General features: G+C 46.8%; 1 protein-coding gene and 1 pseudogene across 1 annotated transcript; both read right to left on the bottom strand.

Moving 5' to 3' along the window:
- The window catches only part of LOC119273209, an 8,817-nt pseudogene extending 5,997 nt beyond the window's left edge, over nt 1-2,820 (bottom strand).
- A 1,939-nt stretch (nt 2,821-4,759) lies between these two features.
- On the bottom strand, nt 4,760-8,253 carry LOC119270293. Its single transcript, XM_037552291.1, has 2 exons — nt 6,995-8,253; nt 4,760-5,254 (listed from the first exon to the last, which is right to left on the bottom strand). Exons 1-2 carry the CDS (start codon nt 8,204-8,206, stop codon nt 5,216-5,218), a joined length of 1,251 nt encoding a protein of 416 aa, XP_037408188.1. The 5' UTR covers nt 8,207-8,253; the 3' UTR covers nt 4,760-5,215.
- Nucleotides 8,254-16,362: the final 8,109 nt, after the last annotated feature.

The following is a 16,362-nucleotide window of genomic DNA, read 5'->3' on the forward strand; positions in this document are numbered from 1 at the left end:
GGTTGCGGGCTCGCGCGGGCCCGATCTGGGTCCCGCGGGCCGCGGCGGCGGAGGGAGCTGAGGTGGCGACCTCTCGTTGGCTGAGGCGACGGAGGCGGTGACGTGTCGCCACAGGATTGGTGGAGGTAAGGTGGCCGGTGCGCACGGACATGTCCGGCGCGGTGGAAAGAATTGTCCGGCGGCGCGGGGAGGAGTTTGTTAGGGTTTGTACCGCGAATTTCGGGAGGGGATCACATATATATATGTAGAGGGAGCTAGGAGAGTTCAAATGGGGTGCGGTTTGCGGCCACGCAATCGTGATCGAACGACCGAGAGGATGGAGGAGGTTTAAGTGGGTTTTGGGCCACTTTGGAGGGGTGTTGGGCTGCAACACACACGAGGCCTTTTCGGTCCCTCGGTTAACCGTTGGAGTATCAAACGAAGTTCAAATGGCACGAAACTTGACAGGCGGTCTACCATTAGTAAACCAAGGTCGCATGACAAGTATCGGTCCAATCCAAAAACGTTTAACACCCGCACACGAAAAGAGGTAGAAAGGGACACCGGGTGACATAGGAGCGCCGGATTGCAAAACGGACAACGGGGAAAATGTTCGAATGCATGAGACGAACATGAATGCAAAAGAAATGCACATGATGACATGGTATGAGATGCATGACACGCAAGTAATGACATGGTAACAACAACGAATAACTGAAGAACACCTGGCACATCGGTCTCAGGGCGTTACATGCATGAGGGGAAAGGAGAGCCCTGCCGCAGCCCATTGCAACCAGGCTTCGCCCGGCGGCGTGACTTAGGAGGGTGGGGGGTGGAGAGGGTTGCCCGCCCAGCCACCGCGTGGTGGTGGCACGGACGAGCAAGAGGAGGTCGCATTTTTTCATCCTCCACTGAAACCTTCCACATCATGGTACATACACCTACAGGCTACAACTAAGCTATATTAGACAGGCAGGGATGCTAGCACCTGACCTCCATCCGCAGATGATATTCTCAGTATGCAGTTTGCATTATTATTCTTTTGAATCAGGAAGACTTCTTTTAGTGTCATAAATTCTGATGATATTCTATATCAGAAGTTAAACTGTAATTGTATGGACCATCCCATCAATCAATGTATAAACACAGTAAACTACTTTCAGTATATTTAACTTTTCCAAGCCAGAGCAAGACTAATTAGGTTAGGCGTACTTTAGCTTCAGGATAGAAGTTGGGTAGCAAATACGTGTGTTTTTCCATGACAAACCTCTGTGTGAAGTTTTCTCGTAGGCATATATTGTCCAGGACCACAGATGTCAGATAACACAATCGCAACAGATGACATGACTTCCTTCTCTTCCAATTGAAGGATGTGCTGGTTGTCCACATCCCGGTCACCCCTCAACCTTATTTCTGGTCTATTGTCTGCACACACAAAAAGAAGCAAGTTCAGGTCAGATCAAACAAATATTTCCCTGCACATGGTAAAAGATAATGAATTTGGTCTTTCACTGGACAGAACTCCAAAGGTCCATAGCTGGAAGTTTGGAAAGAAGAACAAAGGTCACTAACAGCTTCTAAAACTTGCATCATACCATTTCCTAATTCATAATTCTTCATAGAATGTCGGCTGCTTCAGTGATAGAAATATCATAGATAATGTACTTAATTTCTCCCTAGAAACTAAGATTGGAAGATGTGAAAGACATTCAGATTGAAGCATCTTGGTGTGCATCTTTCGATGTGCGAATATAACTGCATCTCTGCTACTCTTTTTCTCCTATAAAAGGTAAAAACATAAGAGATGCAGTTATGTTCACACATCATGATGTGCCAATTCGGATATAAAGCATCATGTTCTTACATAACACCACTTGCAATAGCAACTAATAATGTATGTGTACTTGCAGTAAACATATGGTGAGAGTTGCTTAAGGGATATTTCCGCGACATTACAGCTGTGTTATAATGTGCATATCTATCTCTAATATGTAATGTTGCAATATCAACATCATCTTACTTTGTAGCCATCAGTTGCAACATGCAAATAACGCGTACAGCCAGATTGAGTGACTGAACAACCAAAATCATCATCAGCTCTACATATTTTTTAGAAGAGAAACAAGACGACAAGGAAGGGAAAGTATACACAGTAAAAATGCAGAGCAAGGATTATGTATCACCTTCGCCGATTGTTCCTATTGGTTCAACATTGATTCTGTGCCCACCATAGATGTCCAAATCTCTGGGAGACTTTTCGGTTCTCTTCAGCTTGCCCTTCATTCCACTTGCACTGACACCATTCCCAACGTCACCAGTCATCACTATCCTGGCCATAATCACCTTCAGGGAGGCGGTCATGGAAATCGGACACACGAGGGTGCCCTGGCTGCACATACGATGGAAGTGCGATATGTGACGGAATAAAAGGGGCTTGTCGAGCAGCGGCAAGCGAGGCAAAGATAGACCTCGTGGGCAGGAGGAAGTAAAACTTCTTGTCCCCAATCTGAAGGAGGTCCTGCGAGTCAAGCTTAACAGGAGGATTCCAAGGGAGATGCAGGACACACTCAACAAGGCAGCCGTTCTTGCCGATGACCTCGAGCGCGAAGCGGCAGTGCTGGAAGTCATAGAATATCCACGCGTGGTGGCGCGAGATGTTCATCCCCCCACCAAGGCTGGAGAGATCGACATCCACAGTCGACTTCTTGCTGTTGCGGCCCAGCATGATCGAGTAGGTCTGCATGTAGTACTCGAAATCCTCACCCTGCAGCTTGGCGAACCCTGCCTCCACCTCACCATCACCGGCGGGCATTGCACAAGCACCCTCAACATGAGGCATATTGGCTTCAGTTGAATCCCCAATTTTTCGGCAAGATTAGCTGTGCCCCCCACCTCAGACCGATCAACCTAATCAAACAATGGATAGGAGGAACAGGTTAATTAATAGGGCACCAAGCGGCGACCAATCAATGAAAAAAATGCTCATGCATAACGCTGAGACAAGCAGGGTGCAGTGAGATACAATGGGTATATGCAACCTCCATCCTGGCAGGGTCCGAAACAAGTTGAAAACAGCTGCCTTATATATGCAACCTATTCATGATAGCAGTGATAAATTGAAATCTCAAATGAGCTACAATACAGAATCCAAGTAAATAGTTTGAAGCTCTGTTGTGCTGTGGTGTGCTACAATAGTTTGGAGTTCCCTAAATTTTCAGTCATGCCAAGTGATATTTCAGCTGTAGTGCACCTGCCCTCTTACCGGAGCTTCGTCAGCGGAGCCTGCCACCGCCTCCGCTCTCCGGCGTCGCCGTCGCGGGGAAGAATGGATGTAGGACCCGTTTCCGATTCTGCACGGCTCCCTCCTACACTCCGGTCGCCGGCGCTGCTCCTCTCCCGTCCCCAGCGCCAAGAAAGACCTGTCCCAGGCCCGGCAGCCCACTCCGCCGCGGCGGCGACTGAGGGACTTCCCTGCCGGCAGGAGAAGAAGCCTGCGGCGGCGGCGGCTCCGATCTGGTTGGGTTCGAAGACTGAGCACGGCCACTGGAGACGTGCGGAAGGCAGTGGCTGGCTGCTACATCAAAGTTCGGCCCATCAGGCTATCTGCTGCCTACACTACATACATGAATGTTCACAGAACATGTGTCCATAAACCCTAAAAAATTCAGATCCAACTTCAAATTGCAGAATGAGAAGGAAAAAAGACAAAATCAGCATGAATAGCGTCAATAAAAATAAAAACATGAATAGTGTGAAGACTACACTATTTACAATAGATTTGTCTTTTTTGTTTCTCAATGTGTACATCGAATTTGGATCTAAAGTTTTGAGGGTTTGTATATACATATGTTGTGAATATCCATGCTTTTTTTGGATTTTTTTGAAACATTTTTTTTCCAAATTGGTATCATGTGAACATCTAAGTATTGGTATCACATGATGTTTTCCCGTACACTATATACACAACTGATGACAAAAAAAAGGGCTAACGCACACTTCATCGCGCCGTTCTTCACACGTGGGACTAATTTATTTTTTCTTGTGCAAGTTGTTGCGGTCAGTTGTTTCATTTTGATTTTATCTGCGTTGACTAGGTTTTAACTATGTTATGGCGGTGTTTATTCTTTTTTCATTTGTTGTACCGGGGTGCTGTTGAAGATGATATTTGTTCTGAAATGATAGCCGAGTTGTTCGGCGTGTGGTGGTGGCATCCTTATACATTTTGACCTCGTCATCGGCTCGGCGTGTGAGCCCCTTGGGGGCTACTATTCCACTCTGAAAAACCATGGAATTGTTGTTATAACGTTCACATGGGCCAGCCCACAAACCTCTTGCTCGCTTAGCATTTTTCCCGATCGCTCCATTGCTATATTATAAAAGGCTGGCAATCCTTTTTTAAAAATTTTCACTAAATCAAAAGATGTTCATGGATTTTTAAAAAGCTTTTATTTTCAAAATGTTGCATACTAGAAAAAACATGATTTTTCAGAAAATATTTGAGAATTAAAAAACATGGATTTCAGAAAACCAAATCTGAAATAAAGTTCACAACTTTAAAATTATTTATAAACTTTAAAAACATTAATGTATTTAAAAAATGTTCTAGAATTTTAAAAAATATTCAAGGATTTTAAAAGTGTTCAGAAGTTTTTAAAATGTTCACAATTTTCAAGAGATGTTCATGAATTAAAATATGAAAAAAATTAAAATAAAAAAAGCAACACTTCTTTTGGCACGGGCAGCATCATGCAAGGGCCACTGGTTTTTGAGGCAACCGTAATGACAGTGAACCAATGATTTGTACAAAAATGTCTGACATCTTGAGTGAAATCAAAGAGCAACATGCCCTCTTACACCCATTCATACTCCACAAATCTGAATTTCACATACAACTATAAATTTCTGTGTACAGGGAAAAAATGAGTACAGAGTACAAGTCTCATCCTTGGACCAACAGTCCAACACTAATCAGTTTACCTAGATTTTTAGTTGTTGTACAAGCTAAAAAGCTCCGTCCATGTGAAGGTAAATCAGTCAAAGGCCAAGAACAAGAGCACAGCATATAGCATACATGGCGCTGGCGGGCACTGCACATCCCTCTTGATCTTACTAACCGCGTCCTCGAGTTTTGCTTCCAGCTCGATCTCACCTTATAGAGTTGGAGGCCAGGATCAGCTGCTGCAGGACCACCTCGGGCCTCCCGATGGCCCTGGTCAGCTGCCTTCGAACACTCGGGTCATCTTCTGTCGAGAGATCTGACAGCCCTAACAATCCCCTGCGCGAAGAAGCAAAGGTCAGCAACTTCAGACCCAAGAGCAAAACGGCCACACATTAGTTGCTTTAGTATGCGAAGTGACAAGGTTGTATGCTACCAGCTGAATAAAACGAATACATGCTTTCAGTTAGTTCATAATAAAACAGTTGTTGAAAGTAACAGAACTGGAGTGCAAAACTCATAAGGAAGTAGCAGCAGCTACGATCACCCTTATGATCTGAAGTACCAATAGGGAGGACTTTAACTGCATAACATCATTTTTGCAATGACTCTAAACGTCTAATACCATTCCCATCTTATGTACTGAACTACTGAACTTGCGAAATGTAGAAACATACGCTCAACATCCTCATTAACCTGACCGGTTGAGACACCATCAATTGGGCACTTCAGTAGAGCATATACTTCTTAATATATCATGAAAATTCGATAGCTTATAAAAAAAATTGGACTCTACATTTTGAACGGATTCAGGTGCACTATCACTTATAAAAGCATGCAGAAGGGGATGAGATGAATTTTCTGAACATATTGAATATACCAAAACTGAGCTTAAAGCGCATGTGAAATGCTGATAAGCCAGTGGATGAGCTATAAAACTCTGTCGGGCACAAGGGCACTACCCATAGATACATGACCATGGCCACTACCATAGATACATGACCACTTCTTATAATGCTATAAACATCACTAACCACACTGCCAAAGAAAATGTAACTTCCCAATACATCTTCCACATGTTACTAAACACATCAGACATTCCAACAACGTATAAGAGTTCCCCCTTTTATGGAATTGGACTGCTCTTGGGTTATCTACTGCTTAACCATACAAAGCTCTGCAGGTGTTCGCAGCAGGGAGATCTACCAATCAGTAGGAATTTCCACTACCTAAGTTTGTTCTTCCATCTAATTTCAGGAGTAGGCTACTAAGACTTGTCATATTCATATCTGTATTTTGAATAATTATTTACAGCTTCAAGCTCTGGGACCTGATCACAAATTAGAGAATCTAATTGAAGACATTTTCTGGAAAACAGTCACAAATCTTAGTTGTTTATTTGCATCTGTCTCACTTCAATTATCTTAAATCAGAAGGATATAAGGTATGCGAGTAATATTTACAGCAGGGATATACAGTTTTTTGCTTAACTGTCTGACAGGCTTAAAAAAGCAACAACAAAAAAACCACTTGAGTAGGAGAACATTGTTATTGAGGATATAGGTATGGAAAGTACTCCCTCCGTTCCAAAATAGATGACTCAACTTTGTACAAAGTTAGTACAAAGTTGGGTCATCTATTTTGGAACGGAGGGATTAGTACTTACAAGATCTATAATTTCTTCATACATGGAAAATGAAAGGGGTACAGGTTGTGTACCTTCAATTTGTATAGTGAAATGAACAAAGGGTCTTAAGATCTAATTTACATGACTGCAGCACACCAAAGTTTACACATTTGAATTGCTAAGCTCAATATCTTGCAATATCTATATCCTCAGTGTTTTTTATTGAAATGAGAAGAGGTTTACACACCAAAGTTCTTAGGATATCTTGCAATACACTTCTGCAAACTTCAGGCTTTTTTATTTAAATGAAAAGAGGTTCTTAATATCCAACATACATGACTGCAACATCTAGTCTTATAGGAAGAGAAATAACTGAAAGTGCATACCTTCCTATATTACAGAGGTCATACTCAGTGACGATATTAAAGATATCAAACACATGGGGATCATACCTCTTGATCATGTCCTATGTTCAGTGCTGGGAATATAGGCGGCCAGATCGTCATAACAGGAGAGATGCGTACAGCCACACTTGTACACTCATGTTCATCTGCCATCCTCTGATACACCATCTTAACCACCCTGCTACTGGGTTGAACATAAAAGATAACACCGCTTGATGGATGATCCAAGAACACAAAGTCAGCATTGTCTCCGACGGCAGCAACATTAAGATATTCACAAGGCACCCAACTGTCACCCGCAAGACGTGCGCATGCTTCGAGAACAGAAAACGTGTCCACCAAGAGCCAACCGCCTGCACCATGGTTGTCACCTGTCATCCGATGAAGCCACACGCTGAGCTGAAACCGGTCCGCAGTGACAAGATAGATTCCGGAACCCTCCGCGGATGAGAGCATGTAATTGTACCGCACTCCAGCTGGTAGCTGTAGTATCACGAACGTTGCCGTGGCCAAATCTAGACCCAGGGTGTACCCAAAGCCGGTCACCACGAAGACCTTGCCATGGACGGGTGGTAGCATTTTTGCAAAGAAGGTTGCAGCATACTGGAGCTCTATCTCTGTCATGGCGGTGGTAGGGACGCCCCATCCGCCGGATCCCAGCACGTACACCTCCGCACGGACTTCTCGCTGGACCTTCCACAGATTCACCAAGGTGATGCCGTCGCGCCCCCCATCCTCGGGCAGGAAAATCTGAGTGAATGCCCCCTGGGTGGGCTCCTGCGGGTGACGGCGGGTCGGCGGGATCGGTGGGAGGGCCGCTTCGGGCTCCCCGGAGAGCAGCGGCGCGAGGACGGAGTGCTTGAATGTTCCCTTGCGGAGGGACTCGACGATGAGGCGGCCGTTCCGGCAGTGCTCGATGCGCTGGCCTCCGCGGGCGAAGGCGTGGGCGCAGGAGGAGGCCGCGCGGCGCGAGAGGGCGGCGAGCTCCGGGGGCTGCGGGAGAGGCACGAACTTGAACGGTCTCACCGAGTAGCCGGCGCAGACGCCGAGGACGCGGGGCGGGTTGCGCTCGCGGAAGCGGCGGAGGAAGGCCGGGTCGGAGGCGTGGTGGAGCCACCCCTTGGAGACGAGGGCGGCGCGGACGAGGAAGTTGGGGAAGCCGAGGCGGATGAGGATCTCGCGGAGGAGGTCGTCGTCGCCGAGGACCGACGCCGCCGATGCGGCCGCGGCCGCCGCCGGAGCCCGCCCGTCGCCGTCCATATTTTTGGGGATTTTCAGACGGAGAGGGATTTCGTCGCAGATCTGGTGACTCTGCAGAGTCGCCCTCTGCCGTCCATACACGCTGCAGAACTTTAGCCCACCACATCTGCCGTTCAATCCAGATCTGATGGCAGAGATGAGGCGAAGGCAAAAAAAATCAGGACTTGTTTTTTTAGAGCAAGCAAATTGCATATCGTAATTTTTTTTATTTTTTTAAGGCATAGGGTTCAGGCAAGCTCCCACCACAGCCGATGAGAAGCAAACCTACTCAAACTTAAGCACACACAAATACAACTCCAACGCATCAAAGAATGTCCCAACCAGACCAACAAAAATGTGTCTCAACCAACTCCAGCTCACCTTCAAAGAGCAACAACTCTAAACGAACTATCCTTTCCGACGCACCAACCACCCTGATTGTCTAAAAGAGTTGACGGGTGGGTCTCGGGACTAAGACAGCTCCGAGAAAGTCATCGTCTTGAACTCACCCGCAATGACGTCCCTAGCACCCCTCACAAGCAATCTAGAACAACGGCAGGCACCAAAGGAATGCAACATAGAACCTCCAACTCGTGTCTCCATAAATAATGCTCCCAATGGAGGAACGACATCGAGGACGCCACCATTGTCGATCTGAAACTAAACCTAGGCTTTCACGCGGAGACAACCAACCAAGTGAGAGAGACAGAGACACACCACATCGGAACCTTCGTTGAGGGGACGACACCAACAAGCATCGTCGTCGTTGGCACCAACCGAAGACGGGTAGGACGTTCGTCTAAATCGTCGTACACATGCATCCTTGCCCACCGGAAATCGAGCACGCCATCCATGTTGGTTCGCTCTGCCGCCATCGCAACACCTCACTAATGAAGCCACATTGTCACGCGCCACCAACACCACCGTCGAAAATGGCAAACACCTCCATGTTGAGTTGTTGGCGTTACCACCTGGACCACCATGGTGTTCGGTGATCGCCGAGGCCCAACTTCACCAAGACTGTCGACCAAGCCATACCGAGTAGATCCAAATCCAAACTGGGCAAGCCTAGGACCCCTCACCGATCACTATCGCCGCTGAAACTTCGTTACACCTTGCTGGTAAGCTCTCCAGCGGAAGGGAGTCAAACCACCACCAGACGCGGAGCCACTGCTCCGGTCGACGCCCATCCAAACCCACCCGCAGCAAGACGGATCTGGGCGGAGGAGGCGTGACTTAGGTGGGTGCAGCCACTACTTTCCCTTCCACGAAGGAGCTACAACTTGGCAAGAAAACCCAGTTCAGGAGACGATGATATGCTATGCCATCATGACTTCGACGGCGTTTCAACAAACATGGGTAAAAAAATTCCAATGAGAACTGCTAAAATGCAGCGCGCGCGACTCGCCGGGGCATTGCATATATGACATTTTGGACACAAAATGAAGTTGAAACATTCAAAATGCGATGAACATGACATATAAAATTTCACACAAACAAGTTGATGAAGAAAAGTTCATGCCCACAAGTTCAAAATCATGCCCACAAGTTCATCCAACAAAGTTCAAAATGCAAATCAAGTTCAAGACACAAATGAAAGACACATCATTCCTCGTCCTCGTCTTCGTCCTCGTCCTCGGAAGACGATTCTTCCGCCTCCGAAGATGAATCTTCCTCCCTCTCCTCACCGCGCACCGCATCACGTGAAGCTCCGGTGGTGTTGGCAAGATTTTCAACGGCATCTTCATGGGAATGTGTGCGAGGAGGCACATCGAAAGACATTCCGCCCATGGCGGCCGGAGGTGCACCCATGCCTTCAAAGAGAGAAGCAAAACTCATGCCTCCCACGGTGGCCATAGCGTCGGGGGGTGCTCCAAAGCCACCCATGCCTCCCATGGTGGCCATAGCATCGGGGGGTGCTCCAAAGCCACCAATGCCTCCCATGGCACCTAAACCGCCCACGGTACCTCCGAAGCCACCCATGCCACCCATGGCGCCGAGGCCACCGCCACCCATTGCACGAACCATGGCTCTTTTTTGGATCAAGACTTCTTCACGGGCAAGATTGACATGCTCCTTTTGCGCCTCATTGAGGTTAGATGTGTCCAAGATAAACAAGTGCTTCTCCCATTCCAACAATCTAGTTCGCTCCTTATTGCTCACCTTCCTCTCCTCCAAAACTACCTTCCTCTCCCCGGCCGCCACCCTCCTCTCATCGGCCGCCAACCTCCTCTCCTCGGCTGCGCCCGGCATCTTGGTTCCTTACCATTGTCCTCACCTCGTTGGCTTCTTTTCTTGCCTTCACAATAGCTTCCATAGCATTTTTTAGCTTATCATCTCATTTCCTCTTCTTCTTTTCAGTTTTGTCTTTCTTGCACCCATCCGGTCGCTTTGGCTTCGAGTATGAAACCGAGTTGGGTGTGGGGCTTCTCTTGCCGTCCTCACTTGATGCATCATCCTCCTCGTCATCATCATCCAACTTAATTGTTCGCTTGCGTTTGTTGCTCAAATGCAAATCATCCAAATCTTCACGCTTCTTCCACTACAAAAAATACACTTCCGTGATGATACGTGTTTGTCACAGTAGGTCACATTTTTTGTCATGCATGTACATCCATGACAAATTTATGACAGAATCAAGATAGTCATACCTGTACTGTCATAGAAGTGTTCCATGACATTACCAAAAATATCATCACGGAAGTGTCCACTTCTATGACGATAAATCGTGCGTCACAGAAGTGCTTTCGTCAAGGGTGACCGACACGTGGCATCCACCGTAACGGAACGTTGTTAAGCTATCGGGTCGGGTTTTGGATCCGATAACCCGTTAACAACCCCGACCAATGGAGATTTTCCACGTGTAAAATCATCATTGGCTGGAGGAAACACGTGTCGGCTCACCGTTGTGACAGATGTCATCCGCTCATTGGACCGAAGGCGCCTATGATACGACGACACGTGGCACGGCCCAACAGAGGCTCATTCCTGTGAAAAGGCCGGCCCGTTTGACTTGGTCAAAAGGTGGCGGGCCGGCCCACGGAAAGCCTGTTAACAGCCTATTCGCATATAGCCCATTTATAGCCCGCTAACCCAGGGCCCGTTACGCTCTATCTGAATTAGGCCCAGTAGCGTCATCTGGGCCGTCCAATATGATTCAGCCCGTTTTAACTTCCAGCCCATGTGTGGCCCATGACTTCTTTCGGCCCATATGAGGACCTTTGTAACTCTTGGCCCATTAACGGCCCGTGGTGAAACTGGCCCGTAATGAACAACGTATCACTTTATACCCATTAACGGCCCGTTATTCCATTGGGCCGTTTCCAGCCCAAGTTATCTTTCGGCCTTCTCAGGGCCCATTGATTCTTGGGCTCATTTGCAACATTCGGTTACATACGGCCCGTTACTGTCATTTTCTGCTTGTGGGCCAAATTCAGCCCGTCGTTACAGTCGGCCCGTTTGCGGACCGTTAATACGTTGGGCCATTTTCATGTCAAAAAAAATCCGTTGGGCTGTTTTCATAGAGTTATCAAATACGGCCTATTAACGGCCCGTTATGGTCCATGAATAGTACTGCCCATGATTGGCGAATTGATGATACGCCCCGTAGAAGGCCCATGGATCCTACGGCCCGTATGAGGCCCATGGATAGTACGGCCCGTAGAAGGCCCATGGACCCTACGGCCCGTAGAAGGCCCATGGACCCTACGGCCCGTAGAAGGCCCATGGACCCTAAGGCCCGTATAGAAGGCCGATGGATCCTACGGCCGGACGAAGGCCCATGGATCATACGGCCTGCAGGAGGCCCATGGTTACAACAGTCCGTGTGTTGCCAGGATTATTCTGGCCTAGTTACCAAAAATAGGCTATTGTGGCCACTAGAAAAAACAGAAAAAGAACTGACTACAAGCAAACAACTAAACAAGACAATAAGGAAATAAATAAGCAAGCAATTAACGCTAGCCTATTACCGCTATTACACATGTTACATCCACTGGGCATCAAAGTTCGCAACCAGTGCAAATATAGGGAACAAAGCAGCACATTACATACACTGACCGTCAAAATTGGCCACCAGTGCAAATTAACGCGGCAACAAAACAAGAGCATAATTGAAACAACTTCAGAAGAGCTCAATAAACGTTATCCCGGGTATCCATCATGCTGGCAATAAGCTTAGCAAGCTGATTAGCTTTGTCCTATTTGGCGCTAAAATCCTCCAACGCTTGCTGTTGCACCAGAAAGTATGCATCTGAATGCTCCAGGGACTTCCGCAGTCCTTCCGCTTCTTGTCGCAGCACAGCTGATCGATGTCTTTCAGCTTGTAGTTGAGACTCAAGAAACCGAACTAATTCAGACAGTAAGTTTGAATAGCTTGTGCAAGCGGTAGTGGCCAGTTACTCGAACACTAAACCAAGACAGGACTTTGGGGTTGTCTCACTGTCTTCAAGATAGTCTTCCTTAGCTGTTTTATCAGCTTTGTTGGAGACCAACAAGGATGTGTCACTATCCTGAACCTTATCTGCATTACTTCCTGAAAGTGCGTTATATCGACTAGAGGGGGGTGAATAGGCAATTTTTATGAAAGTCTTCAACACGTGGAAGTTTCGAAGACAAAAGATAGAAATAAACCTATTACCATACAGCAGAAGGTAGACTACACTAGGCAAACCATAGTCAAGTATTCAATGAAGTGAAAGCACATTGACTAATAGCAGCTAGGTAGTAAGGATCAGGTAGGAAGATATTATGAAGCCAATCAGAACAAGCAATCACTCAGTGAAGACAAGAGATAGTGCAATCATACAATGACTTCACAAGGACCAACAGTAAGTAAAGGGAAGGGAAGGATGAAACCAGTGACTCGTTGAAGACAATGATTTGTTGGACCAGTTCCAGTTGCTGTGACAACTGTACGTCTGGTTAGGGCGGCTAGGTATTTAAACCTGAGGACACACAGTCCCGGACACCCAGTCCTGAACACGCAGCTCAGGACACCCAGTCCTCACCATATTCCCCTTGAGCTAAGGTCACACAGACCTTGCCCAATCACTCTGGTAAGTCTTCAAGGCAGACTCCCAAACCTTCACAGACTTCGTTCACCGGCGATCCACAATGTCTCTTGGATGCTCAGAACGCGACGCTAACCGGCTGGAGGATTCACAGTCCTCAAGTGTAATAAGTCTTCAGATCACACAAACAAGAAGACTTAAGTGATGCCTAACACTCTTTGGCTCTGGGTGGTTAGGGCTTTATCCTCGCAAGGAATTCTCTCTCAAAGGCTTCGAGGTGGGCTGCTCTCAAACGACAAAAGCCGTACTCTAACTCTGAGCAGCCAACCGTTTATGGTTGTAGGGGGTGGGCTATTTATAGCCACTAGGCAACCCGACCTGATTTGTCCGAAATGACCCTGGGTCACTAAGGAACTGACACGTGTTCCAACAGTCAGATTTCAAACTCACACATCAACTTTACTTGGGCTACAAGCAAAGCTGACTTGTCCGACTCTGGACAAGATTCGCTCTCATAGTCTTCACTTGAAGACATAGGTTTTGGTTAAGCATCACTTCAGTCATTCTGACTGGTTCTCTTGGACCCCACTTAACAGTACGGTGGTTCCTATGACTCAACAAAGAAGAAACAGAACTACGAAAGATCTAAGTCTTCGAGCTCCATAGGCTTCATGCGATGTCTTCTCTTGTCATAGTCTTCAATTAGAATATCTTCATAAACCACCTTTGACATCAATGTCTTCACACATTTTTAGGGGTCATCTCTAGTAGGAAAACCAAATCAATGAGGGACTTCTACCTGTGTTATCCTGCAATTCTCACAAACACATTAGTCCCTCAACTAGGTTTGTCGTCAATACTCCAAAACCAACTAGGGGTGGCACTAGATGCACTTACAATCTCCCCCTTTTTGGTGATTGATGACAAACTAGTTGAAGTTTTCAACGGGGAATATAATATGTGAAATTGTAAAAGGATAAGGAATTGTCTTCATAAGCTGCAAGGGCTCCCCCTGAAGATGTGCATATAAGTGATTTGCTTTTGGAATGCAAATGCACATGGCAGGTTGTACTTGTGGAGATCCTCTTCAACTTATGATGACAATTCATTATGCATGTGTAGGTATGTGAAGATAATGACATGCACAATGGAAAATGGACGTCTGCAAAATGATCTAAGTGCGGAATTTACCGTCGCACATGCGGAATTTATCATCGCATCACAAAGTAGCAAATAAGTAGCAGACGACCATCGAGTTTAAGTGTTACGACTCAAAGAACCAAATGTATCAAAACGAGAGTTGTAAACACTAGGCAAAATATAAAGCAACCGCCCATAGGGACCCGCTTGAAGACTATCAAACTCATATGCTTCTCCCCCTTTTGTCAGTAAGGACCAAAAAGGTTTGAAGACATAGAGCATCTACTCGTTCCCAAGATGAGTAGGTGAAGCAGCAGGGTCGTCAGTGGTGTTCGGCGGTGCAGAAGAACTTCGAGCAGTGTCGAAGCATGCTGACGGAGGTGGCGGTGAAGTAGCATCATCTTCGTCCTCGATCACTCTGGCATTCACAGTTGCCGCAGAGGAAGAGAACTCAGAGTCTTCAAGAGATGGAGTTCGTCGCAGCACTGCCCTTCGAGGAGGTGTGGAGTCAAACTTGAAGCGTTCAGAGAAGCCATCCTCTTGAAGATCATCTTCAGAGCACATAAGCGTCAGCCCCTTCCATGTGCGTCGAGAGGTTTCATGTGCAACAAAGGCATTCTTGGTGGCAAGATTGCGAATACGATTGACATCCACCAAGAGGCTTTGCATTTGGCGCTTCAGCCAGTCATGATGCCTATCCTGTTTCTGATGAAGAGCCACCAGAAGCTCTCGGTCATTGAGAACACGAGTGCGCTTCTTAGGTCGTTGGGCAATTGTGCTATCGGTGGCTTCAGTAAGGGCAGGATGTGGTGCACGTGTAGTTCCAGCCAAAGGATACACACGAGTGACTGCTTCAACTCCTTCAATGTTCTGAGAAAAACTTTGATGCTCCGCATTCTAAAGACTTAGAGGTTCCTTGGCAGGCTTAGGATAAATTGCTTCAACAGACATATCCACATCAGGCATAAAGATCCGATGATTGCGAGCAGATGGCTGATATGAGATAGCGGAGTGGAGTTTAATCAGCCGCATTATCCATGGAGCGTAGAACTTCAAGCCAAAAAGATCAGAGCCTGATGCAGCAAGTTGGCGGATGAAGAAGTCCTGTGCATTGAAGCATTTGCCATGAAGAATATAGAAGACCAAAGTCTTCATTGCACCTTCCAGCTTGGCATGTGGAGAATGTCCTTTGATGGGCCAGAGAGTTCGCCTTATGATGTGATAAATAGTCCTTGGCAGATACTCAAGGTCTTCAACGAAGAACTCCTTGGGATATGCAGCATCTTGGGGCAATGGCTTCATCATACTGAGCATCTGACTCATGTTAGGTTCAGGCTTCTGAAAGATGCTCTCCACAGCTTCACTGTGAAGCTGACAGCCATGTTCGTAGAGATCGCCAGGAGTGGGCAGACCAGTGAGCTCAATGATATCAAAGGCTTTGGCTTCGTGATGAACATTTCCTGTCATCCACTCCAGGACCCAAGTCTTCGGATCTCTGTTGTACCCACGGATGTGAAGTGTGGCATAGAATTGGAGTAGCAACTCTTCATTCCAGTGCTCTTGGTCGGTGACAAACGGCAGCAATCCAACCTCTTTGAAGCAATCTAGAGCTTCTTCCAGACAGGGCAGACCAGCTATTGCTTCGATGTCAAGACGCTTATGTGGGAAGATGCGACCTTGATTGTATAGAATGCAGGAGTAATAGCTTCACTGTGGATAGCTCCAGAACCGATCAGATGATATTATTTTCCTTCAGTAGGGGTTCCTGGAGCTATTAAAGAAAGTGTTGTCTGCTTTGAAGCCATTGACATTGAAGGATCCAGGTGTTGATGCAGGACCTGGAAACTTGGGTAATCTTGGGATTGGCTTCTGTACCTGAGGCATGTGCTCAACATGATAGTCAAACTAAGGACCAGCAGCAGGCGCAGGAACAGAAGCAGTAGCATGAGTGGCTTCGCTGACTTCTAGTGCTTGGGTTGGTGAAGGCTCCACATTAGCTTCAGCCATAACAGCGTCGGTGGCAGC

Source organism: Triticum dicoccoides, chromosome 3A (genome assembly GCF_002162155.2).
Source record: "Triticum dicoccoides isolate Atlit2015 ecotype Zavitan chromosome 3A, WEW_v2.0, whole genome shotgun sequence".
Classification (NCBI taxonomy): domain Eukaryota; kingdom Viridiplantae; phylum Streptophyta; class Magnoliopsida; order Poales; family Poaceae; genus Triticum; species Triticum dicoccoides.

Bases quoted from the DNA above. Each gene is read 5' to 3' on its own strand.
- LOC119270293 (XM_037552291.1), bottom strand. From the start codon at position 8,206: ATGGACGGCGACGGGCGGGCTCCGGCGGCGGCCGCGGCCGCATCGGCG. The intron at 5,255-6,994 runs GTATGATCCCCA...TTCTTCGCGCAG, and splicing joins ACATAGGACATGATCAAGAG to GGGATTGTTAGGGCTGTCAG.